Consider the following 26,078-nt stretch of genomic DNA (forward strand, 5'->3'; position numbering starts at 1 on the left):
TTAATGGTCATCGTTCAACACACCTATTCTCACAGTTATAGCTGTCATGGGAGAGTTCATTAATAATGAATCCTTCTGGAGGGCAATGTTTCAAAGTAGTACATGCTCTAATATACATATCCAGAAACTATTATGGGAATTGAAGTCACTGCCTCAGGGTTTACTTGCCTTAGCACACCACTGCTATAACCTCGAACTTCATTCAACTTTATTTCAGAGTGATTGTAAGGACACATTCTCTTTCATGGTAATGGAATGGGATCATGAGGTTAGAATCTCATTTGGGTGTATTATTAATGGTGGCTATTGCAACCACACAGTACCATGCAATGTAAAATTAAGTGTTTCATACATTCCCTTAAGGATTTATTTTCCTGTTTCTAATAACAAAATTATTAAATGGTTAACAAATTTTCAGGAATCTAAATGGCCCCCTAAATATCAATGGCAACAATGTGAATTTGTTCAAATTGTGTCATCTGATAAGGATGGAATTCATTACATTAACAGAACTTGGTCAGCAGGCTTGGTGAGACTAGTCCAATACCTGAAATAGTTAACTTGGGACATGTCTCATTGATCATTCTGTCTGGCCCAATTGATTGGTCCCTTTGACTTGGTCAGTTGAATACAATTAGTTGTCCTACACATGCAGATTTATATCATATCCAAACATAATAACAACCTATAGTACAAATATTTGAAAAGTTTAAATAGCACGCATTTGACATGTATTGATGTCCAGAGCTTGGCCATGAGATGGTTGGCAGTATTGGTAACATGTCCTACTGTGTCTGTGTGGTGTCCTGCTGTTAACAATTGTGTGGTAAAACTAGCCCCAGGCCATTGTCCAGTCGCTTGGTGGATCGATCCTCGCATTTTATGAGTCCTGCTTGTAACAGATTGGAGAGACACTCACTGTAGCTATGCTCAGAGATGGGTTGCCTATCTCTTCAATCGGTGGAAACAAAAGTTTAATTCTACCAAATAATCCGCTCTTTCTGAAGCAAGTGGAACACACAATCTAGTTGAAATGTAAGTTCATTCTAACTCTTAAATCCTTTGAGATGTTTTATTTTATTTTGCCTTCTTGGATCAATCAATTTAGTAAAAAGCAATTGTTTTGCAATCATGAAAAATATACACAGTAAACCTTTATGAAATAATTGCTTATACTGTAAGATATTTATGTTATACTATGGCCCCGTGGAAGTTTATGTTAAATTTTCATTATTATTATTTTTGAAACAGAAGATGGGGGATTGGAACTTGTTGGGGAGTATCTTAGAAGAGGTACATATTCATTCAACCATTGTGGGAAAAATCTGGCTAACCATCCTTTTCATATTCCGGATGCTCGTACTTGGTGTGGCAGCAGAGGATGTTTGGGACGATGAGCAGAGTGAGTTTGTGTGCAACACGGACCAGCCTGGGTGTAAGAATGTGTGCTATGACGATGCATTCCCCATTTCTCTTATCCGATACTGGGTGTTACAAATAATTTTTGTGTCCTCTCCCTCTCTGGTGTACATGGGACATGCACTGTACCGTTTGAGGGCCCTTGAAAAAGAAAGACACAAAAAAAAAGCTTTCCTGAAAGCAGAGCTAGAGGGCGCTGAGCCCGTTCATGAAGACAGACAGAGGATAGAGAGGGAGCTGAGGAAGCTGGAGGAACAGAAGAGAGTAAGGAAAGCTCCACTCAGGGGCTCCTTGCTGCGCACATATGTTTTCCATATCTTGACGAGGTCGGTGGTGGAGGTTGGCTTCATAGTCGGACAATATGTACTCTATGGCATTGGGCTGGATCCTTTGTACAAATGTGAGAGACTGCCTTGCCCAAACAGTGTGGATTGCTTTGTGTCCAGACCAACTGAGAAGAACATTTTCATGATCTTCATGCTCGTCATCGCTGGGGTTTCTTTGTTCTTGAATCTCCTCGAGATATTCCACCTGGGAGTGAAGAAAGTCAAACAAAGTCTGTATGGAAATAAAGGTGCAGATGATGACAGCATAGTATACAGGTCCAAGAAAAACTCCATGGTCCAGCAGGTGTGTGTCCTTACAAACTCATCTCCACAAAAGATGATGCAGTTCACTCAGACATCTTGCACAATGGATGCTGTCCCCTTGTACATGCCTTCAGTAGCTCCTCACAACGATGGTGGTGGCACCAACAGTTCAGAGCAGTACCCTAGACAGCTGGGGGCCGTGGAGCGCTGCTACACCCTGGACCAGAGGAACCACTCATGCAGCAGTGATGACTCCAACAGGCCTAAAGGCTCAGGCCAAACTAGGCACAACGGAGCACAGCCACCTCCTTCACTCCTGGCTAGCCATATGGAGATACCAGCAGCCCTGCAGAACCAGCTGCGCAAACAGAGCCGGGTCAGCGCTCTGCAGGACTTCAGTGACATGAGTGATTCACCTGACAGTGACCACTATCCCACGGCGAGGAAGGCTAGTTTCATGTCCCGGGGACTCTCTCAGACCAACCTGGCCAGTCCTTCTGATAGCCCGAACTCCGGGAGTGGGGCGGACACAGAGGCCAAGCGTATCGCCCAAGGAGAGAGCCCACCTATGACCCCGCCTCCATCCAGTGGACGAAGAATGTCAATGGTAACTACAGCCATTATGCAACATGCTTTTCAAAATTGAGGATGTATTGTATGATTCTCATCGTGTATTTCTAAAGATTCAGATGAAATAACTGCATGTTTTCACTCTTTCAGAGCATGATTCTGGAACTATCTTCAATCATGAAAAAGTGAGAACTGGCTGAGGGACCAGAAGGATCTTGGTGGAGACCCTGATCGCAAAGCGACACTTCCTTCTAATTGCCTAATTGTATTCATAATAACATATGTATAGAGCTCGCAAGTTTGTAATCCTAAAAACTGGAAAAATTAGTTAGCACTGTTTCGTTCAGCCATTCCTATGGGGGAATTGAATAGGGAAAGAATGGGGCTTTAGGATGAACACCGAAAATAAGGTCTTCGTAGCTCTTCTACGTTTTTGTTCTATGAGATCATATCAGTCAGTTAACATGACCTTTATGAATTATGAACCCTTTATGTGCTTGTTTTGATTACATAAATGCTTTGAAATTCACAAAAAAAGTGACAGCTGTTGAAGATGATCTCACATTTTAGACCTACTAAGCTTGTGTTTAATACAGACCTTATTTTCGGGCATTTATCCAAAATGCCTCAACAACAACAACAAAATGTTTTTCCAAAAGGCTTTGGCCAACGAGCCATGTCGGAGTTAGTTCCTACAAAAAGACGCCATTACTATGTCTCTATTGTGGACGAGAAGTAAATGCTTTAGTACAATTATGTTGGCATGGGTAGTTCTAATTTCTATTTTTTTATTTGTCACATGCTATCTTTGCGGTATCACATTTCAGATCATTTTTGTGGAATTTATGAGTGAAAGCACATTAAAATGACATTTGACTTAAAGTGAGCATGTTCATATGATGAGACATTGGCCTTCTAAGGAAATTCTTAAATTTTAAAAGATTCATGGCTTGTGATTGCTAATACACTTAAAACACTGGGATATGATAACCTCCACTATACAAAATATTTTATCTCAAAATGTAAGAATGATTTTTGGAAGCACTTTGATATTGTTTACTGTACAGAATGATGATAAAGTTGGAGATAGAAGGGCTCTTCAAATTCAACTAAATGTGAATTTATTAATGAACCATTTAACATTTAACATTTAAGTCATTTAGCAGACGCTCTTATCCAGAGCGACTTACAAATTGGTGCGTTCACCTTAAGACATCCAGTGGAACAGCCACTTTACAATAGTGCATCTAAATCTTTTAAGGGGGGAGGGGGTGAGAAGGATTACTTTATCCTATCCTAGGTATTCCTGAAAGAGGTAGGGTTTCAGGTGTCTCCGGAAGGTGGTGATTGACTCCGCTGTCCTGGCGTCGTGAGGGAGTTTGTTCCACCATTGGGGGGCCAGAGCAGCGAACAGTTTTGACTGGGCTGCGCGGGAACTGTACTTCCTCAGTGGTAGGGAGGCGAGCAGGCCAGAGGTGGATGAACGCAGTGCCCTTGTTTGGGTGTAGGGCCTGATCAGAGCCTGGAGGTACTGAGGTGCCGTTCCCCTCACAGCTCCGTAGGCAAGCACCATGGTCTTGTAGCGGATGCGAGCTTCAACTGGAAGCCAGTGGAGAGAGCGGAGGAGCGGGGTGACGTGAGAGAACTTGGGAAGGTTGAACACCAGACGACATTTTATGGATGTTTTTTCTATTAAATACATTATCTTCAACACTTGTCATCTTGCTTGATATCGTTGCTGGGTTTTTCACGCTCAACAGTTTCCCGTGTGTATCAAGAATGGTCCACCACCCCAAGGACATCCAGCCAACTCAATATTAGGAAGGTTTCCTTAATGTTTTGTGCACTCAGTGTACAGTACAAGTATGATTGTATAAAATTGTATGACATACTGTTTTACAGTGTTATATATATGATGAAGGAAACCAAATGTCTTTGCATTTGCAGATATAAAAATGACCAAATAATGCACATGATATGTTTCTTTATTTCATAAACAGAAATGGTGTCTAGACAAAAATGTCATTTATATAACGCTAGCAAATGAAATGAATGAAAATGGGGTTTGCACAATACCGTGTTTAAAATGGTTAATAAGTCATTTTAATTCATTAGGGTCGTGTAGCATTTCAAAATGAAAAGGGTAAGAACTCTTAATAGAGAATAAGCAAATTACAGCTATTTCAAATTGACAATATTAACAAAAAACTGTTCTAGAAAAACGAGAGAAAAAATAATGTAAAAGAGCTTTTACATTAAAAATAATGAACCAAAATCTACTAATACAATAATCCATATAATCTGTGTAAAAAGCATGTAGAAAAAACACCTGATGAAGTTTGCTGATACAGTCATTGACCAGTAATGAGAGGTATGAAGGATTTCACAGGTAGATAAGTGTGAGAAGGTCTGCACTGGGTGTGACTCAGGGATGGGGGGGGGGTGTAGGCCCCTGCATACACTCACTTCACTTGAATGTGAACTATGGCCTCTGCAAGTTCTAAGGCAAAAATTGGAGGTGCACTTGTATCCATGTAACTCTGAAACATCCCCAGTTGAATGAAAAGACAAGTTGAGAAAACACATCATTTTTTGTTTACAGAAAACTAACCTTCAGTCCAATTTTAACCTAACAATTTCTATTTACATGGCAAATGTAATAAACACATCATGACATGTGATACCGTTTTGTAAACATATCAAACTGTTATTTTACTCCTAAAATGATCTCAGCTTGTGCATTCAATCAGGATACCAGTATATTATATTATAAAGTTGAGCAATTTGTGAAAAAGGCCAGCTTTGTTCATCTTTTCAAAAGAACAACCTTTGGAGTTGGAGAGACAGTGTTTTTTCTTTCAAAGCAGCACACAAAAACAACTAAAACAAACAAAACAGTGAAACAAAACGAGAAATGAATACAGCACAAAAGCCTCTGAAAAAGATCATGAATTCAATGCATCATCTAGCTTTACAACAAATATCCACCAACTAATTACCATAGCCAGCTAACAAATCAAATAGCATTACTGTTTTTTGAGTTTTGGCTTGTAAAAAACTGCTGAGGGAAAGGAACTTGAGAGAGAGAATTTTTTTTTGTATTTACTACCAAAACAGAATTCAAATATATATGTATGTTTACTCCAATGTATTGAGTACTCTCTCTGCATCTCTTAATGACTTTGATCTGTATTGTGCAAAGCTTATTATTCCGCATTTGTAAAAATTAGCTTCAGGAGTATAAAACCAGAGGTTAGAAGTGAGCTAAACTTTCAGACACTCAAGCACAGCCAGAAACCAGCTAAAGTACAAAAGTCTGCTACAGATTCAGAAATGGAGAAATAAAATGCTTGGCACCCTGAGACGATATACAAGACCAATGACTAGTCCTGGTTTAGGTCAACCAGATACATCTCTGTGTGAATGAGATGATGACACACAACAAGCTTATTTGACCCGTAATGCTTGGGGTAACTGTAGAGATGACCAGACCATGTACTACTTTCAACCATCGGTCACCATAGTAACACCCCATACAGCATAGCAAGCATGGAGTAGCTCTCTCAGGACTAGAGAGCTAAGAGGTCTGGACTGGCAATTGACCAGCGTAAGGAGCTACATTAAAAACCCCTCATTACTTTGTATCACCTCCCACTGGGCAAAAACTGGTTGCATCAATGTTCTTTCCACGTAATTTCAACAAAACAATTCAATGTGATGACAATGAATCAATGTGGAAAACTGATTGGATTTGCACATTTTTTCACCCAGCTTTTAACCTAAATCCAATGACATGGTAAACGTTTTTTATTGATTTCATATTGCATTTACATAAGTCAACAACTCAACCAAATGTATATCAAAACTAGATGTTGAAATAATGTCTGTGCCCAGCGGGCTTCTATCTGCATCCGCCAACCTTTACTGTATATCAATCTTGGGGCTCTAGGTAGAGAATAAACAATGATGAATTATTGTACGTACAGTACAAACCAGAAATAGGCTATGCACTCATTGCTATCCAAAGAATAACATCGATATTAATCCTAATAGCATTATAAGGCCATCTAACAACAGACATTGAAAGATATCTGTTGGTATAGCTTTGATGGGCCGAGGACAATAGAAACTTTATGAATTTCAATCTATTTTCCCCCACATTGTCAAAGTGTAGCCTAATGAGAGTGTGCTTTTCTGGTGGACCATTATGCTTTCCACTTTTACGTCAAAAACGAGAAAGAAAAGGTACATTTATTGGGTAGGAATTGTATATGATTTGACAAATGTGTTTCCTGTTTTGTACCTGATAATGGAGACTGATGTATATTGTTCCAATTCAGTGATATCATATGAATCAGAGAAAAGCCAAAGTGGAAGAAGAACCTCACAAACAACAATTACAACTGCTCTATACTCCTTCCTTACATAAGGAAAGGGGGATACCTAGTCAGGTGTACAACTGCTCTACACTCCTTCCTTACATAAGGGAAGGGGGATACCTAGTCAGGTGTACAACTGAATGCATTCAACTGAAATGTATCTTCCACATCTAACCCAACCCCTCTGAATCAAAGAGGTGCGGGGGGCTGCCTTAATCGACATCCACGTCATCGGTGCCCGGGGAACAGACGCCATTGGACATACATTGTGTGTGTATTAATATTTGGGTGCATGTTTTAGTTGTCTGTGTATGACTGTATACGGATCTAACTAAAATCTTAGGGAACCTTATCTAAATGGTCAAATACTCAGACCAGCACACTGCGAAACACAGACATATTCTACAAAGCTGCACTCTAATATCACAACAGCTTTCGATATCAGTCAAGACGAAAGTATTACACAGCTGTGTCCAAGAGGGTGCAACAGAGTAACGCCAAGAAGAATTTGCAGAAAGTCATCAAGGTGTATATTTAAGCAATAAGGCACGGGGGGGTTGTGGTATATGGCCGATACATCATGGCTAAGGGCTGTGCTTACGCGCGACGCAACGCTGAGTGCCTGGATACAGCTCTTAGCTGTGGTATATTGGCCATATACCACAAACCCCCAAGGTGCCTTATTGCTATTATAAACTGGTTACCAACGTAATTAGAGCAGTTAAAGTACATGTTTTGTCATACCCGCGGTATACGGTTTGATATACCACGGCTGTCAGCCAATCAGCATTCAGGGCTCAAACCACTCAGTTTATAATATCGCTCTTTCCGACACTGTATAGTTAAAGCTATGAGTAAAGCTTTTTATTCCAATTGAATTCACTCACTGTAAAGACAGGTTCTGTCTCTATTTCTCATTTTTTGTATTTTCAAGCACATCCCTGTTAAACAGATAAGAGTATTATTTCTGTATATTTATGTTATAAATGTAATTATATACTGGGTGGTTCGAGCCCTAAATGCTGATTGGCTGACAGCCATGGTATATCACACCGTATACCATGGCTAAGACAAAACATTTCATTTTACTGCTCTAATTATGTTGATAACCAGTTTATAATAGCAATAAGGCACCTCTGGGGTTTGTGATATATGGCCAATATACCATGGCTAGGGGCTGTATCCAGGCACTCCTCATTGCCTAAGAACAGCCCTTAGCTCTGGTATATTGGCCATATATCACAAACCCCCGAGGTACCTTACTGCTTAAATATTGTTCATCTAAAGATGGACTAAATAATTTAGCTGAGGACTATTGTTAGAAGCAAACATAAGCTAGACAAAATAACTAGGTCAAATATACAGGCAGCATGCATTCACATCACAGAATATTATGATTTCAACAAATCAGGGCAAACATGTTACTATCATGCTTTCACATGAACTCAAGTCCCAAATAAATGATTCATTCTTAAAGAAATACAAATATAAGATGTGAACACTCTCTAAATGTTATGTTGGCTTTCTTTTTTATAATACATCTGATTGCTTTAGGTTTTTGAATATAATGTCTTCATAGATATATTTATATCAATAAGATGTTTTAAGTGCCAATTCAAGTGCTCCAGCATCAGTGTTTTCAGGGTTCTGAACCTGACGTAGACCCTCTATGAAGTGCTATAGGATCTAGTTACAATGGAGTGTCTGGTGCTGGAAGGAAAGTGCCTGATCTTGAGCCCAGATTCATTGGAGAAAGTATCCTTAGTCAAATATAAATATCTTGTGTGTGTTTTTTTTGTTACAGACAGAATATCTGTCCCTCAGCTTGAAAAGGTGTCTATTGTCAAATTTCTCGACAACATTGAAACATAACACTGAAGATATTCAAAGGGTGTCAGAGAGGGTTCACCATCATACATAAAGCATCTTTAAATACTGATAAAAAGAAAGAAAGTTTCCTCAAAAACACAACAAGCCTAAACTATTTTTCACATTTAAAGAGGTGTCAAAGTTTGAAAGGATGTTGCGCAAGCCACGGATTAATAACATACTTTACACTGACCTCGCCAGCAACATCCGTGGGTGTGTGTGTGTGTGTGTGTGTGTGTGTGTGTGTGTGTGTGTGTGTGTGTGTGTGTGTGTGTGTGTGTGTGTGTGTCAAGCTGATTTCCTGAGTTTAAGAACACCCACCTTTATGAAGAATTTTCCTTTAATCAGGAAAAAGCTAAGCAAATATTTTCCCTTAGCAAAAAGGTACTTGATATAACCCCAGTGAAAAAGAAATGTCTAAGCCACTACCTGTACAATATTACTGTGACAGTCACCATGCGCCATACATTATACGTTATTACGTTCTGCCCAAGCCAGCACTTGAAAGTTACCATTACAACATCCAAATACAATGATTTTGCTGATGTGTGGGAACATAGATTTTTGGGAACCACCCGCCAAATCGTTCGTTTTTCTCTTTCGTTTCAGTGCTGAGGAAGGCAAAGGAGGAATGTTAAGGTACTGTCTGTACACATCGTTTTGCTGTACAAAAGACATTTTTGCATATGAACATTTACAGTCTGCTTCAGAAACCTCTCATACACAGAAGCTGAATTCTTATTTTCATGAATCATGTTGAACATTCAGAAGATATTTTCCTGAGTTTGAATTGCTGTGACAAGAGCCACAAGCGAGAGTGAGAGAATTAGAAAGATAGTGAGATAGAGAAATAGAGCCGAAGTGTTAGATGTAGAAATAGAGATAGGAAAATAGACAGAGTAGGAGAGAGAGAGAGACAGAGAGAGAGAGAGAGAGAGAGAGAAAGGGAGAGCGAGAGAAATAGAAAGACAAAGAAAGAGGGAGACAGAGAGATAGAAACTGTAGGTAGATCGAGAGACAAAGAGTGCTGCTGTTAGGTCCATTGAGGTTTGAATTGAAGATGTGATCTTTGCCCATCCCTGTGAGTAGACTATAGATAGAGAACAGTGTGTCCACTGTAGAGGTTGCTTCCTGACGGGGCATGGTGGAGCACCATTGTGAGCGGAGTTTTGTGTGGGAAGTCCCTATTCTGTCATGGTTACAGAGAGGAGAATACCTGGAGAACAGTATTGTTGTTAAGACAACTGTAGTGTCAACCTATAAAAAGACAACAAAAAGACATAAATAAAAACATGTTGTTTAAAGAACACTGGTAGAGGCTGAACATCTCACCAACCCAGAGGAAGGGGTTTGTCAGAAGAAAATAAAAACTAGAAATTAAATAATAAAAAACATTAAAACCACAGTTTACTAAGTACAGTCCTTTCTCGGCTGTTCGTCAGTTGTACATTTATCAGTCATTTCCTGGCAGAAGTCTACCGTCACCGTCTGATTGGACTGTTCATTGAACGAGAACCCCGACTCCATGTATAAACTTGGCTCCTGGCCCTCCGCCTCATTGCTACCTGGCCCCCCATCAGCCCCGTTGCCCATGGCCCAATCAGGCTCGCTCTCTGAGGGCCCGGAGGACTTGAGGAAGCTGGGCTCCGGGGTGGCTGAGCTGGAGTGGGTGATGAGGTCAATGCTGTTAGAGGCAGCGTTGCTGGCAGTGGTGGTGGCGTTGGTGGTGCCGGGCTTCAGGACAGGGCAGTGGTGGTTCAGGGACTGGACCTGCTCCGGACTCAGCTGTCTGTCCCTGCAGACCTCCTGGGACAGACAGGAGAAGTTCTCCCACAGCTCGCCCATACACTCCTTCAGCTGGTTCCTCTCCGTCAGTAGCTTGTCCTTCTCATTCACCTGATGGACACAAAAGTTAATATTAATGATGAGGACTAATGTCATGAGCTGTGGTCTGACAATGAGCAAAGAGACACATACATACTGCTAATCCCTTTGAGACTGCAGCTAATGTTCTGTAAACACTCCACACATCCTCTAGCAGCAGTATGAACTATCCAGTAGATACATAACGAATGGTATTCACTTCTTTATAGCAACATAAAAGTATTCACATGGCCTATATTATTTGCTCCCTAAGCATATATTAAATAATTTGTTTCAATCGTGAGCATACTTTTGATGAAGTTTGTGATGAGCAAGCACTTTCAGCGTGCTGTATGCACTGAGGTAAAAAGGAACAAGGTGGTGGAAAGAGGTTTGATGATGATGTCGTCATATATAAGATGCTGATGGGGGATATCAAGGGGAAGGCTGTCAGTCCTCTGTGGAGAATATAGCACTAGTGTGTGTGTTTAAAAAAATATATATATGTGTGGACGGTTGATACACATCAGAGGCCGCAGCTCCACCACCCTCACGGAAAAAGCATGGCATCTGCCTGTGATAGACCTCCATGCCATGGAAACGCAGGAGCAAGGAGGTACAGATAGGAGAGATACAGCCAGGACTCTACTGGGGATGCTCTACTCTATAATGAAGTCTCCTGCCTGCCCCTGCACCAGCCTCCACACACCTGACTGTACTTGTGGCAGCTAGATGGCAGTTAGCTGGCCTGAATGTGCTGACACAATGGTGTTGAAAAAATTAATATCCCTCTATCCCAAGGTAATGTTTGTTGCGCTGTCAAAAATGTTATTAGTTAAGTCCAGGGAGAGAACTGTTATAATATAGACACTACATTGTTCTACTACTCTACAGTCTTTTGCAGGGGTGTCAAACATACCGCCCGCGGGAGTCCAATCCAGCCCGCGGGTGGTTTGAGTAATAAAAATAAAAATATATATACAGAACCAGTCAAAAGTTTGGACACACCTACTTTTCCATTTTTTTTCAATTAACAGGTGTGCTCTGTTAAAAAATAAACATTTGTGGAATTTCTATCAGTTGTGTTGTGACAAGGTAGGGGTGGTGTACAGAAGATAGCCCTATTTGGTAAAAGACCAAGTCCATATTATGGCGAGAACATCTCAAATAAGCGAAGACCTGAAAATGTCAGCCAATACAGAACATTTCAAGAACTTTGAAAGTTTCTTCAAGTGCAGTCGCAAAGACCATCAAGCGCTATGATGAAACTGGTTCTCATGAAGACCGCCACAGGAAAGGAAGTCCCAGAGTTACCTCTGCTGCAGAGGATAAGTTCATTAGAGTTAACTGCACCTCAGATTGCAGCCCAAATAAATTCTTCACATAGTTCAAGTAAAAGACACATCTCAACATCAACTGTTAAGAGGAGACTGTGTGAATCAGGCCTTCATGGTCGAATTTCTGCAAGGAAACCACTACTAAAGGACACCAATTAGAAGAAGAGACTTGCTTAGGCCAAGAAACCCGAGCAATGGACATTAGTCCAAATTTGAGATTCTTGGTTCCAACCGCCGTGTCTTTGTGAGACTCAGAGTAGGTGAACGGATTATCTCTGCATGGAGGAGGTGGTGTGGGGGTGCTGTGCTGGTGACACAGTTGGTGATTTATTTAGAATTCAAGGCACACTTAACCAGCAAGGCTACCACAGCATTCTGCAGCAATACACCATCTCATCTGGTTTGAGCTTAGTGGGACTATCATTTGTTTTTCAACAGGACAATGACCCAACACACCGCCAGGCTGTGTATGGGCTATTTGACCAAGAAGGAGACTAATGGAGTGCTGCAATTAAAATTGTTTGGGATGAGTTGGACTGCAGAGTGAAGGAAAAGTAGCCAGCTCAGCATATGTGGGAACTCCTTCAAGACTGTTGGAAAACCATTCCAGGTGAAGCTGGTTGAGAGAAAGCTATCCTCAGAGCAAAGGGTGGCTACTTTGAAGAATCAAAAATGTCAAATATATTTTGATTTGTTTAACACTTTTTTGTTTACTACATGATTCCATATGTGCTATTTCATAGTTAAATTATTATTAACTATTATTCTACAATGTAGAATAAAACTTGAATGAGTAGGTTTGTCCAAACTTTTGACTGGTACTCTATATATATATTTGGGAATGTCTTTTTTTGGGAAACAAAGTCAATATACTTTAAAATTAATAAAACTAAATGGAAACTGTGTAGAAATTATAATAGAACTACATTCATATAGTTTCTTGACTGTGTCCAGCTCTCTAACAATCACCAAAATGAAAGCTAGACAGTCAGGGAGCATAGAAAAATAACAAAACATTTTTTGCACATTTTTACCGCAAGGAAATATAACACATTCTCAATGTACCATCAGGACCTCGTTGAAGACCGAATGCGGACCCTGGGACAAAATTAGTTTGACACCCCTGGTCTATAGAAAGCAGTGTGATTCTTTATCTATGTGTTTACAATATTATTGCCTGCCTGTGAACTGAACCATCACAGGGGGAAAAAAATGTATGATCGAAAAGTTGATTAAAAAGAAGAAAGCAATGTGTGAAAATGAGAATAGTCTATGTGTGAAGAAGGAGGCAGTTGTCTGACAGTGTGTGCATGTATATATGTGTATGTGGAATGCCAGTAGATCTACTGTATATACTATGTACTGTAGCCTTTACAGGATATCTCTGAGAGGATGACATGTCATGCAGATCTATAGACACACTAACCAGTTTTCTGATCTCGCACTCCAGGTTCATGATGCAGTCAAGCTTCCTCTTGCGACAACGCTGCGCTGCGATGCGGTTCTTACTCCGCCGCCTGATGTCATGGATGAACTCCAGCTGATCTGAGGTCAGTTTGTGCATTTTTACCATCATTTGGAAGTCGTTCCGTGGAAGATTTGTGATTTGATTAACAGGGAAAGGAAGTTTTACCTGCCAATAAAGACATTGAGAATTACTTTTCACATCTGACCTTATACAGCGTTGATTTACATTTTTGAATTGAGTAAATGAACAGAGGAGTTTTGGTGACTAGACATGGAATGCCACATTTCACCAGGAGATGGCACAAGAGCACCACTGTCAGGACTAGAGATAGAGACTGTGCCTCCATAACACGTGTGTAGTAAGCCTTCAACACTCTTTCTGAACCTCAAATATTGAACATGAAACCTATTCTCAGGCAGAGGGGGACAAGGTGATCTAAGAAACTAGTGTCTCTCCATCTGTCCCTGCTAGCTTGGAAAGGTGCCAGCGTGACAGATCAAGGAGGGACAAGCAGGGACTTGTCAACCCCATCCATATTGGTGTCAGGTGATATCTAGAGGGCATGATATGTAACATCTATACTATCTACCTGCAATAATCCACAGGGACTGCAGATCAAAAGAAACATGCAAAGCCATGCTTTCTTTGACACCTACAGTCACACAGAGTGCCATGAGGGCCTGATTAATGAAAGGGCTTACAGGCCCAAGCCCGTAGGGGGCCGTTAAGGCAGGGTACAGCTTTTTCTTCTGCAATAAGTGAGAATTTGTCCCCCTCTTGACGGCAAGAGAAAGTACATTTCCTGAAATTCTACCCATTTTGCCATGACTTATGCCATGTTAATGATATCTGAGTAAAAGTGACTAACAAAATCAATGGGGGGCCCCCTGGAGGTCAGGTCCCCTGGGCACGTCTCCTGCGTGCCTGGCTGGTATTCGGCCTTACTACAAGTTTAGATAGCTGGCTAAACTGATTTACCAATCTAAAAATTGTTAGCTGACATGGCTAATTGAGTGACTGTCAGTGACTGATACATCAAGAGTAAAAATGCTGATGCACAACAAAATTTCGAAATTGCACCTTGTGAATTCTAACATTCAAACTATCAATAGAAGGTTGAGACCTCAACTGAGCTAATCCAGCCCTGAGTGCAACACTAATCTGGAGAAATAAATAATTTGCAATAAAATCCTTATAATTGCAAAATAACAATACAATTTCCCCCCCATATAGCCATATTTTTCTGCTCTCTCAGGTAGTGGCAAACCTTTTGATACAGATATAGGATTTTCATTTGAGCCAGTTTGCTACAGCAAGAACATAATCCTGCAGCAACAGGAAATGCAAATTTTTATGTGGTTTATAATTAATGGACATGCAGGAAAATTCTCAGCAAAAAAGGAGTGATCAAATTAAGATTCTACAGATCCACCCCAGGGAGATCTCTCAGCACCAGAGAACTGTAGCAGAGTAGCTTGGGGGAGAAGAGATATGGCAGAGAGGAAGATAGGAGAGGAGGAATAACAAAGATCCAGAGTAAAACGGCCAGAGAGCTTGGCAAGATGAGAGGAGCTGCCATTCTCCTCCGCTCTGCTCTCTCTCCTCTTGGCGGCCTCTCTGGAATAAAGTCAAACGGGAGGGAAAAGGGCGTCAGTTGGGTATGGTAGTGGCCATACTCTAGCTCAAGAGCAACATTTTTAAGTAAACAAAAAAAAAGTTGACAAAAATCATTCCAATCCCGATTAAAATACAATGGCTGTTAAGCGTATTGGAGGAGAGCAGCTGCCATGCAGAGGCCTTTTCTCTCTCTTTTAGAAATCAGGGTGCAGAGACAGTGCCAGTTTGTTTTGCCAGTCAGCTTGTTTTGCCGGTCAGCTGCAAAGCTGCTTGCTTTGAATTTGATGTCGGCATTTGAACTCGGCCTTGTTGTAATCTGATAGCCAGGGGTTAATTGAATTGGGAGGTGGGGAAGCCCTCCTTTTTGGTGCTTATTCGAAACAAAAATATAGTTTTTTGCTATTAAAATATATGTTGTGATTGTTGTAGGCCTAATTTATATTTTAATTAATTCGCCCAGTAGGCTAGTGTAATTTGGTGTTAGAGCATTTCCCCATGTCCTGATTTTGGCTTCTAGGCAATACAAATTGTAGGCTATAACAAGTGTGCATTCTCATGCAGTGACAAAATGATAATTGAGATAATGCAAATCATTAAGGATGACCTAGTTGGGCTAACTTTTTAACCTCTTGTTGTAGGCTTACTTCATCATCATCCTCTGCCTACATCCCCAATCCTACCTGTAACCTATATTCCTCTGGTATAGTGCATGTCAACCTCTCACTCAGTCTTGCTTGTCCATCTTCCTCAATAAAAATGAGATATTCTAACAGATCAATCTTGCTGGCAAAACATCATTAAATATTGATAAGTTATTTAGCTGTAGTGTGGATTTAGGGAAGTTTAAAAATATATATAATGAGCACCGAGACGTGCAACTTCTATGTAAGCAACACAATAACATCAGACAGAGACAAGGAAGCCCAGGGTTTTACATTTTTTTTTTTTTTTTTACACGAGCCACCCCCTTGTTGGCTACTATGTTGCAATATCAATATTCTTGGAGCAGCCTTGTTGATGCAAAATGGTTCAATATTCCCAGAACCGCCTCGTTGATACACTCCACTTCTCCATTCCTTAGTTTAGAGAAATGACGCCACCAGGAGGGAGCGAGGGAGGAAGGAGAGTAAAAACGGCTCACTGCTCTTTCTGTACCAGATGGTCTCATCACCTGGGGTAAGTGCTTCACTTCAGAGGACAAAGCAAGGTGTCTATTCATTGAAATCACTCTCCACTGAAAAGCAAATCTAGATGTCAATTTATCCCAGAGAGAGAGAGAGAGAGAGAGAGAGAGCGAGAGGCTTGAATTTCCTCATTAGAAGCCCTCAGTCCTTTGAGAGTCGTTGAGACCATTTCTCATGTGCATGTAAACACATGAATAAATAAATAATGGACCAAGCCAATCAATGCCACACTGGGCCCTGCAGGCTCCCTCCCACTACTAGCCAGGACATGGCAGTGGTTACAGAGGGAGGGCGATGGAACACATCTTGCCTGCTCTGTGTGATCTAAACGAAGAGAAGATAACTGTGATTATGACCCCTCTGAGTGCCATGTAATGATGGGCGATAGTTATAGAGTTCTACGGAGTGACCACACTGGTGTAATGATGGGGACTCTTTAAATGAGACAGGGTAGAAGAGGAAGGGAGGGAGGGACGTGGCGAGGAAGGGAGGCGGGGACATACAGCCAACCACCTTTCTACAGCGAGCAAACTTGAGGTTATTTCCTTTCTTCTTCCTGGCAGTGGCGCACAGCGCAGCGCAGGAGGGTTATCTAGGATATATTTAGTGGCTCCGCCAGGGGAACCAGTCCAGTAACAAGGCTGGGATGACAGACTGCAGCTCCGACGGCAGTCATAAATTCAGACCCATGTTCTGAATTCTCACTGCCCCCCACCCCCCTCGTTATTCTTTCTTCTCCTCTTTTCCTTCCTACCTCCCTCCTACCGTCTCACTGTCTCTGGATCATTATGCTCCAAATGGGTCCTGGGTGAAAAGTAGGGCTCATCTGTTACTCGGGCAGCACTGTGTGTCTTGTCCCGTTCTACTGTACTTTCCTCTCCCCTCAGACACACAGAGAGGCTCGGCAGCTGGCTGGCTGCAGGTCCAGACCTGGGCCGAGCCCTGGGATTCAGATGCATGGGCGGCCCGACAATGACAGTGGGTTCTGTGCAGCCTGACTGCCAGTGTTCACATGCAGGGTTGGTGACCCACGATGAACCCTGGGAGGGAGTTTAACACTACATCGTCCTGTGCAGGAGAGAGGCATGCAGCGCCACCTACTACGGTGTCCCTTCTCATCTATTGACACAAGAAAGAAAGAAATAGTCCCAATTTAAATAATAAATAAATAATCCCAATTTTCCAAGCAATTTCCTTTGAAAGTCGAAGCAATTTACTAAAATGGCCATCCCACTCTGATTCATTCTTAAGGTCTAACCGTCTACTATTAGTTACTCCTGCCTGATTTCTAGAGTGCTGCTATTTTGACTGCGGCTCTATCTCTACATCAAAAAGAGACCTTTATCTGGTAAGTACGATCAATATAAAAGTGAACACTAAAGTCTTTCTATGTGGACTCTATAAACATTTTACATTTACACTTTAGTAATGTTGCAGACTAGCCCAGGGGAAAAAATTACACGAGCCGCCCCCTCGTTGGCTACTATGTTGCAATATCAATATTCTTGGAGCAGCCTTGTTGATACACCCTACTTCTCCATTCCCTAGTTTAGTGAAATGACGCCACCAGGAGGGCGCGAGGGAGGAAGGAGAGGAAAAATGGCAGACGCTCTTATCCAGTAGTGAGTGCATACATTTTTGTAATTTTACGCACAAAAACTCTCCCAGATCCACAGCGATTAACCCTGCAATAAATCACATGTGGTTTATAATGTGATTAGAGAGCATCATGCGTCCTATGGAAATCTGGGAGAAGGTAATGCCCTTACAAAGCCCTGTTTAGTATTTTATAGTATCTTGTTCTCCCGTAAACAGGAGTTATTACCGGAACCCCCTATGGCAGATGAGTTAGAGAGGCTCTGTGGTGAAGAGATGGGCTGTGTGTACTGCTACTGCAGGATGTCAGGTCCCAGGAGATGGCAACGTGGCAGTGTCCCAGGTGGCCTTAATGCTGACATGTTGAGTCTGTTGGATTTCAGCTGCCAGCCACAGCAACCGACCTTCCCCCCATTGGGCATCATAACAACAGCCTGACACAATACTCTTGCTGCACACAAGACAAACAACAAAACCTACAATACTTTTGTTATATATGAATCTCAGCTGGTATCACTAATTTCAGCTTGCTTAGTCACTGCACCAACGATGTTAGGATGAAACAGTCAGAGGTCACCAAGCGCAACATAGCTTCAGCCTGTAAATCAGCTAGAAATATGTGTCAGCATTGAGTAATTGTCTCTGGCCTCCTCGCAGTTAGGGGGAGTGATGAGCTCTACAGCAAAGTCTCAACTCAATCGCTGGTTGAAAACTGATTTCTGCCCCTCCCAAAAGTTAGAATGTGTAGATAATTGGCCCTCTTTCTAGGACTCACCCAAAAACAGGACCAAGCTTGGCCTGTTGAGGAGTGACGGACTCTTGCCTAGCTGGAGGGGTGCTCTTATCTACCAACATAGACAGGGCTCTAACTCCTCTAGCTCCACAATGAAATAGGGTGCAGGCCAGGCAGCAGGCTGTTAGCCAGCCTGCCAGCTGAGTGGAGTCTGCCACTAGCACAGTCAGTGTAGTCAGCTCAGCTAACCCCATTGAGACGGTGTCTGTGCCTCGACCTAGGTTGGGCAAAACTAAACATGGCATTGCTCGCCTTAGCAATCTCACTAGAATAAAGACCTCCTCCATTCCTGCCATTATTGAAAGAGATCGTGATACCTCACATCTCAATATCAGGCTACTTAATGTTAGATCCCTCACTTCAAAGGCAGTTATAGTCAATGAACTAATCACTGATCAAAATCTTTATGTGATTGGCCTGACTGAAACATGGCTTAAGCCTGATGAATTTACTGTGTTAAATGAGGCCTCACCTCCTGGTTACACTATGTGGTGACCATATCCCCCGTGTAGCCCGCAAAAGCGGAGGTGTTGCTAACATTTACAATAGCAAATTTCAATTTACAAAAAAAACGATGTTTTCGACTAGAAGCTCAAAAGACATGAAATCTATGCACCCTACCCAATCACTTTTTATAGCTACTGTTTACAGGCCTCCTGGGCCATATACAGCGTTCCTAACTGAATTCCTATCGGACCTTGTAGTCATAGCAGATAATATTCACATTTTTTTGTGATTTTATATTCACATGGAAAAGTCCACAGACCCACTTCAAAAGGCTTTCGGAGCCATCATCGACCCAGTGGGTTTTGTCCAACATGTCTCCGGACCTACTCACTGTCATACTCTGGACCTAGTTTTGTCCCATGGAATAAATGTTGTGGATCTTAATGTTTTTCCTCATAATCCTGAACTATCGGACCACCATTTTATTACGTTTGCAATTGCAACAAATAATCTGCTCAGACCCCAACCAAGGAGCATCAAAAGTCATGCTATACATTCTCAGACAACCCAAAGATTTGTTTATGCTCTTCCAAGACTCCCTCTTCCAGACTCCCTCTGCCTACCCAATGACGCCAGAGGACAAAGATCAGTTAACCACCTAACTGAGGAACTCAATTTAACCTTGCGGAATACCCTACATGCAGTTGCACCCCTAAAAGTAACTAGCTCCCTGGTATACAGAAAATACCAGAGCTCTGAAGCAAGCTTCCAGAAAATTGGAACGGAAATGGGGCTACACCAAACTGGAAGTCTTACGACTAGCTTGGAAAGACAGTACTGTGAAGTATCGAAGAGCCCTCACTGCTGCTACACCAAACTGGAAGTCTTTTCCTACTAGCTTGGAAAGACAGTACTGTGAAGTATCGAAAAGCCCTCACTGCTGCTACACCAAACTGGAAGTCTTTTCCTACTAGCTTGGAAAGACAGTACTGTGAAGTATCGAAGAGCCCTCACTGCTGCTACACCAAACTGGAAGTCTTTTCCTACTAGCTTGGAAAGACAGTACTGTGAAGTATTGAAGAGCCCTCACTGCTGCTACACCAAACTGGAAGTCTTTTCCTACTAGCTTGGAAAGACAGTACTGTGAAGTATTGAAGAGCCCTCACTGCTGCTACACCAAACTGGAAGTCTTTTCCTACTAGCTTGGAAAGACAGTACTGTGAAGTATTGAAGAGCCCTCACTGCTGCTACACCAAACTGGAAGTCTTTTCCTACTAGCTTGGAAAGACAGTACTGTGAAGTATTGAAGAGCCCTCACTGCTGCTCCACCAAACTGGAAGTCTTTTCCTACTAGCTTGGAAAGACAGTACTGTGAAGTATTGAAGAGCCCTCACTGCTGCTCCACCAAACTGGAAGTCTTTTCCTACTAGCTTGGAAAGACAGTACTGTGAAGTATTGAAGAGCCCTCACTGCTGCTCCACCAAACTGGAAGTCTTTTCCTACTAGCTTGGAAAGAAAGTACTGTGAAGTATTGAAGAGCCCTCACTGCTGCTCCATCATCCTATTTTTACAACTTAATTGAGGAGAATAAGAACAATCCAAAATGTATTTTTGATACTGTCGCAAAGCGAACTAAAAAGCAGCATTCTCCAAGAGAGGATGGCTTTCACTTCAGCAAATATAAATTAATGAACTTCTTGGAGGAAAAGATCAGATCATTAGAAAGCAAATTACAGACTCCTCTTTAAATCGGCGTATTCCTCCAAAGCTCAGCTGTCCTGAGTCTGCACAACTCTGCTGGCAGAGAGACACTCAAGTGTTTTAGTACTATATCTCTTGACACAATGATGAAAATAAGCATGGCCTCAACCGTCAAGCTGCATACTGGACCCTATTACAACTAAACTACTTAAAGAGCTGCTTCCTGTGCTTGGCCCTCCTATGTTGAACATAATAAACGGCTCTCTATCCACCGGATGTGTACCAAACTCACTAAAAGTGGCAGTAATAAAGCCTCTTGACCCAGAAAATATAAAAAACTATCAGCCTATATCGAATCTTCCATTCCTCTCAAATATTTTAGAAAAAGCTGTTGCGCAGCAACTCACTGCCTTCCTGAAGACAAACTGTCACGGCCATCATCAGAATGAGACCACGGTGCAGCGTGGTGAGCGTACATTTTCTTTTATTTGTTAAAATGTCACCAACAAAACAAGAAATAACAAAAACGACTGTGCCGCTTACAAGGGCTATAGTACCCCTAACAAAGACAACTTCCCACAATCACAACAGGGAAAAAGGCTTCCTAAGTATGATTCCCAATCAGAGACAACGATAGACAGCTGTCCCTGATTGAGAACCATACCTGGCAAAAACATAGAAATACACAAACCTAGAAAACAGAACATAGAATGCCCACCCAAATCACACCCTGACCAAACCAAATAGAGACATAAAAGGCTCTCTAAGGTCAGGGTGTGACACAAACAATGTATACGAAATGCTTCAGTCTGGTTTTAGACCCCATCATAGCACTGAGACTGCACTTGTGAAGGTGGTAAATGACCTTTTAATGGCATCAGACCGAGGCTCTGCATCTGTCCTCGAGATTGGAAACCCAAATTGGTCTACACGGACAAGTTCTGGCCTGGTTTAGATCTTATCTGTCGGAAACATATCAGTTTGTCTCTGTGAATGGTTTGTCCTCTGACATATCAACTAAGGTTCCGTTTTAGGACCACTATTGTTTTCACTATATATTTTACCTCTTGGGGATGTCATTCGAAAACATAATGTTAACTTTCACTGCTTTGCGGATGACACAGAGCTGTACATTTCAATGAAACATGGTGAATCCACAAAATTGCCCTCGCTAGAAGCCTGTGTTTCAGACATAAGGAAGTGGAGGGCTGCAAACATTCTACTTTTAAACTCGGACAAAACAGAGAGGCTTGTTCTAGGTCCCAAGAAACAAAGAGATCTTCTGTTGAATCTGACAATTAATCTTGATGGTTGTACAGTCGTCTCAAATAAAACTGTGAAGGACCTCGGCATTACTCTGGACCCTGATCTGTCTTTTGACGAACATATCAAGACTGTTTCAAGGACAGCTTTTTCCATCTATGTAACATTGCAAAAATCAGAAACTTTCTGTCCAAATATTATGCAGAAAAATTAATCCATGCTTTTGTTACTTCTAGGTTAGATTACTGCAATGTCCTACTTTCCGGCTACCCGGATAAAGGACTAATTAAACTTCAGTTAGTGCTAAATACGGCTGCTAAAATCCTGACTAGAACCAAAAAAGTTGATCATACTACTCCAGTGCTAGCTTCCCTACACTGGCTTCCTGTTAAGACAAGGGCTGATTTCAAGGTTTTACTGCTAACCTACAAAGCATTACATGGGCTTGCTCCTACCTATCTTTCCGATTTGGTCCTGCCGTACATACCTACACGTATGCTATGGTCACAAGACGCAGGCCTCCTAATTGTCCCTAGAATTTCTCGGCAAACAGCTGGAGGCAGGGCTTTCTCCTATAGAGCTCAATTTTTATGGAATGGTCTGCCTACCCATGTGAGAGACACAGACTCGGTCTCAACCTTTAAGTCTTTACTGAAGACTCATCTCTTCAGTAGGTCATATGATTGAGTGTAGTCTGGCCAAGGAGTGTGAAGGTGAACGGAAAGGATCTGGAGCAACGAACCGCCCTTGCTGTCTCTGCCTGGCTGGTTCCCCTCTCTCCAATGGGATTCTCTGCCTTTAACCCTATTACAGGGGCTGAGTCACTGGCTTACTGGTGCTCTTCCAAGCCGTCCCTAGGAGGCGTGCATCACTTGACTGGGTTGAGTCACTGACGTGATCTTCCTGTCTGGGTTGGCGCCCCCCCTTGGGTTGTGCCGTGGCAGAGATCTTTGTTGGCTATACTCGGCCTTGTCTCAGGATGGTAAGTTGGTGGTTGAATATATCCCTCTAGTGGTGTGGGGGCTGTGCTTCGGCAAAGTGGGTGGGGTTATATTCTGTCTGTTTGGCCCTGTCCGGGGGTATCATCGGATGGGGCCACAGTGTCTCCTGACCCCTGCTGTCTCAGCCTCCAGTATTTATGCTGCAGTAGTGTATGTGTCGGGGGGCTAGGGTCAGTCTGTTATATCTGGAGTACTTCTCCTGTCTTATCCGGTGTCCAAACAAATAAAAAGTGTCACCGTTTCCTCTCACAACGAGCCATCCATAACATACTAATGACTTTTTCAAATACAGTTGGCATAAGGCAAAAGGCTGCACCAAATCAGTATATTGTGGTTTACACTGTATGCCAAATAATATTTTGACCACAGATGCATCATTTCAAGAGTGGAGAAAGGTACTTTTTGACTGTCGAAAAAACAGGAGTGATATTTAGGTCTGTGTACAGTACTTCCTGTGTGAGTCACTGGGTTAATGTTTGGTGGTGAGATAGGAAACATTGTGCTGCCAATATATAAACACGACTTCCCTATCACTCCCACCTCGCTCTCAGATCAATGTTTGCAGTGTACTGTGACTAGACGATGTGTCATTGAGCTCAACGCCTACACAAGGGAGAGAGAGAGACTGATGTTTTGTGGAAACAGCTCAGAGATCTTCCACCAAGATCCTCTGTGTTTTGCGATGTCTCAGCTCTTAAATTCTCCTTTGTTGGGTGTGTTGTTCACATACACCAGATAGGTGCAGTTAGTACGGCACCTCTGGAGCAAATGAGAGGTAAGTGCCTTGCTCAAGGGCACATCGACAGATTTTCTCACCTTGGGTATTCGAACCAGTGACCTTTCAGTCACTGTCCCAACGCTGTAACCGCTAGGCTACCTGCTGCCCAAAACATTGACTGGCGGTGGAGTACTGAGCCGTATTTAAAAAGGGTGCTGCTGTATTATCAGCTCCCCCTGTCCACACAATCTTATTCATTATGATCTGAAAAGGCAAAACTGATCCATGATCAGCTCTCCTACTTTGAGACTCTATGATTACAGGCCCTGGTTCAGTTTACATATGGGCATATCCTCTCCTGACCCTATTGACTGACTCAATATGTGTCATATGTGCCAGATGGGAAACAGTTGAACACAGTTAACGTGTGAAATTGAAGCCATTAAAAAGTTACCCCAGAGTAGTGTGGTGTCTGCTATTTGTCACCCCATAACCTCAGTAGCGGGGTGGGAGTGGCCAGGAGACCTTGAGTGACTCAGACTACCTTGAATGACTATCGCCTCTCTCGGTCAGATTAGCCTCCAGTTTAACAACTTCCTTCCTTGTCAGAATTCATTGTTTCCAGTGCTGGGGCTGCAGCTATTTTTAACAGCAGTAGCGCCGGGCGCTTGCTCGGCTATCTCTCCCTGAGTGGGACCCGGCCTGGCTGCCATTTGCTCTTTCAACATACAGAGGGAGAGCCAGAGCCTTCTGTCTCCCTGGAAGCTAGCTGTTTGTTTGTACAGCCAACTCACTGGGGGAAAGAGGAAAACAGCGCCCCAGGAAGCATGAGGTAGCACTTTTGTTACCAGATAAGGCTGGAGCAGAGCAGGGTGGCATTTGGCTCTACACTGAGGCTCATTATGTAAGTGCTCTTCTATGCCTCCACCCATAAGGCCATGTCCTAAACCAAACAGTACTGAGAGAGAGAGGTTCTCACACACACAGCAGCATCTGTGACCCAGCACAGCCAGCTAGTCTCATTCATAATACATATTATCAGCAGCAGGCGACAGTAAAGGGGAATGCTTGCAGATATAAGTCCATGTGGGTCAATAGAGATCTGACAGTGGATATTGTGAGCCACTAATCAACAATGGAGTGTAGTGTATACATTGACTCACACAAGATGACAAAGGGAACTGGACATGTCTGAAGAGTAATTTTTGGGGCTGCTTTGTCCTTCCTCGACAGCTGTATTGCTGTAAATCTATTGTCTATAATTTACAGCCGGGGCATTAAGCAGTCCTTCAAACGGCTCATAAATCACTGGGTGTGGGTGCCATGCCTCTAAGGTAATAATTACACATGACTTCTAGGGCCGTTTATCTTGCCGCTCTCTGTTTGTCCACAGAAGAAGACTGGATTCCTCCACAGTCGGAGGCTCAATCCTGCCAAATTGCTCCAACCCCAGTGAAACGGGGACTAGGCTCTGTGAATCTGATTACCATGGCAACACACAATTTTCTCTCTCTCTCTCTCTCTCTCTCTCTCTCTCTCTCTCTCTCTCTCTCAGACTCAGAAGCGGACAGTCTTATTCCTTCAGGTAAAGATAAAATAAGTCTGCCTACAACAAAACTAAATGCTACAGATGCAATAATTTCATGCTGAAATTGAAGAGGCATCAGAGGTATTCTGTGTGAATAAAACATATATATACACTACCGGTCAAACATTTTAGAACACCTAATTATTCAAGGGTTTTTCTTTATTTGTACTATTTTCTACATTGTAGAATAATAGTGAAGACATCAACACTATGAAATAACGCATATGGAATCATGTAGTAACCAAAAAAGTGTTAAACAAATCAAAATATATTTAATATTTTGAGACTCTTCAAATAGCCATCCTTTGCCTTGATGACAGCTTTGCACACTCTTGGCATTCTCTCAACCAGCTTCATGAGGTAGTCACCTGGAATGCATTTCAATTAATAGGTGTGCCTTCTTAAAAGTGAATTAGTGGAATGTATTTCCTTCTTAATGTGTTTGAGCCAATCAGTTGTGTTGTGTCAAGGTATGAGTAGGTGTTCTAAAACTTTTGACCGGTAGTGGATATTACATCTTCTTTTTGATGGAACAAAACCGTTTTCATCCTGAATATAATTATACACTTCACTAGTCTATATTCTATCTATCCTCATTGATCTCAAAGTAAACAACAACAGTCAGTCTGTTCTGCAGTCAGTCTAGAGGATGTCAGTCGTCTGGCCAGGTGGATT

At 42.1% G+C, this 26,078-nt stretch overlaps 2 protein-coding genes across 3 annotated transcripts in view; one reads left to right on the forward strand and one right to left on the reverse strand.

The window, feature by feature from the left end:
- The first annotated feature begins 920 nt into the window (after window positions 1-920).
- Window positions 921-4,093, forward strand: LOC115107285 (gap junction alpha-10 protein-like). 2 transcript variants are annotated; one of them, XM_029630673.2, is made up of 3 exons: window positions 921-1,035; window positions 1,252-2,616; window positions 2,730-4,093. In XM_029630673.2, the coding sequence occupies exons 2-3, from the start codon at window positions 1,255-1,257 to the stop codon at window positions 2,766-2,768; spliced, it is 1,401 nt and encodes a 466-aa protein (XP_029486533.1). In that variant the 5' UTR covers window positions 921-1,035; window positions 1,252-1,254; the 3' UTR covers window positions 2,769-4,093. The 2 variants fall into 2 exon arrangements, with proteins under 2 accessions (XP_029486533.1, XP_029486532.1); XM_029630672.2 differs by having other exon boundaries at window positions 921-2,616.
- Window positions 4,094-4,548: 455 nt separating this feature from the next.
- The window catches only part of LOC115107659 (transcription regulator protein BACH2-like), a 107,521-nt gene continuing 85,991 nt past the window's right edge, over window positions 4,549-26,078 (reverse strand). The window contains exons 4-5 of the mRNA XM_029631152.2: window positions 13,454-13,660; window positions 4,549-10,723 (exon numbers count right to left, since the gene is read on the reverse strand). Of these exons, the coding sequence (XP_029487012.1) occupies window positions 10,238-10,723; window positions 13,454-13,660 (693 nt within the window). The 3' untranslated portion in view covers window positions 4,549-10,237. The remainder of the gene's footprint in view (window positions 10,724-13,453; window positions 13,661-26,078) is intronic.

This window comes from Oncorhynchus nerka, linkage group LG24 (genome assembly GCF_034236695.1).
Source record: "Oncorhynchus nerka isolate Pitt River linkage group LG24, Oner_Uvic_2.0, whole genome shotgun sequence".
Taxonomy (NCBI): domain Eukaryota; kingdom Metazoa; phylum Chordata; class Actinopteri; order Salmoniformes; family Salmonidae; genus Oncorhynchus; species Oncorhynchus nerka.

Excerpts from the sequence above, each read along its gene's own strand:
- LOC115107285 (XM_029630672.2), top strand. The coding sequence starts at position 1,189 with ATGTTATACTATGGCCCCGTGGAAGTTTATGTTAAATTTTCATTATTA. Across the intron at positions 2,617-2,729 it reads GTGGACGAAGAATGTCAATG|AGCATGATTCTGGAACTATC; the intron begins GTAACTACAGCC and ends TCACTCTTTCAG.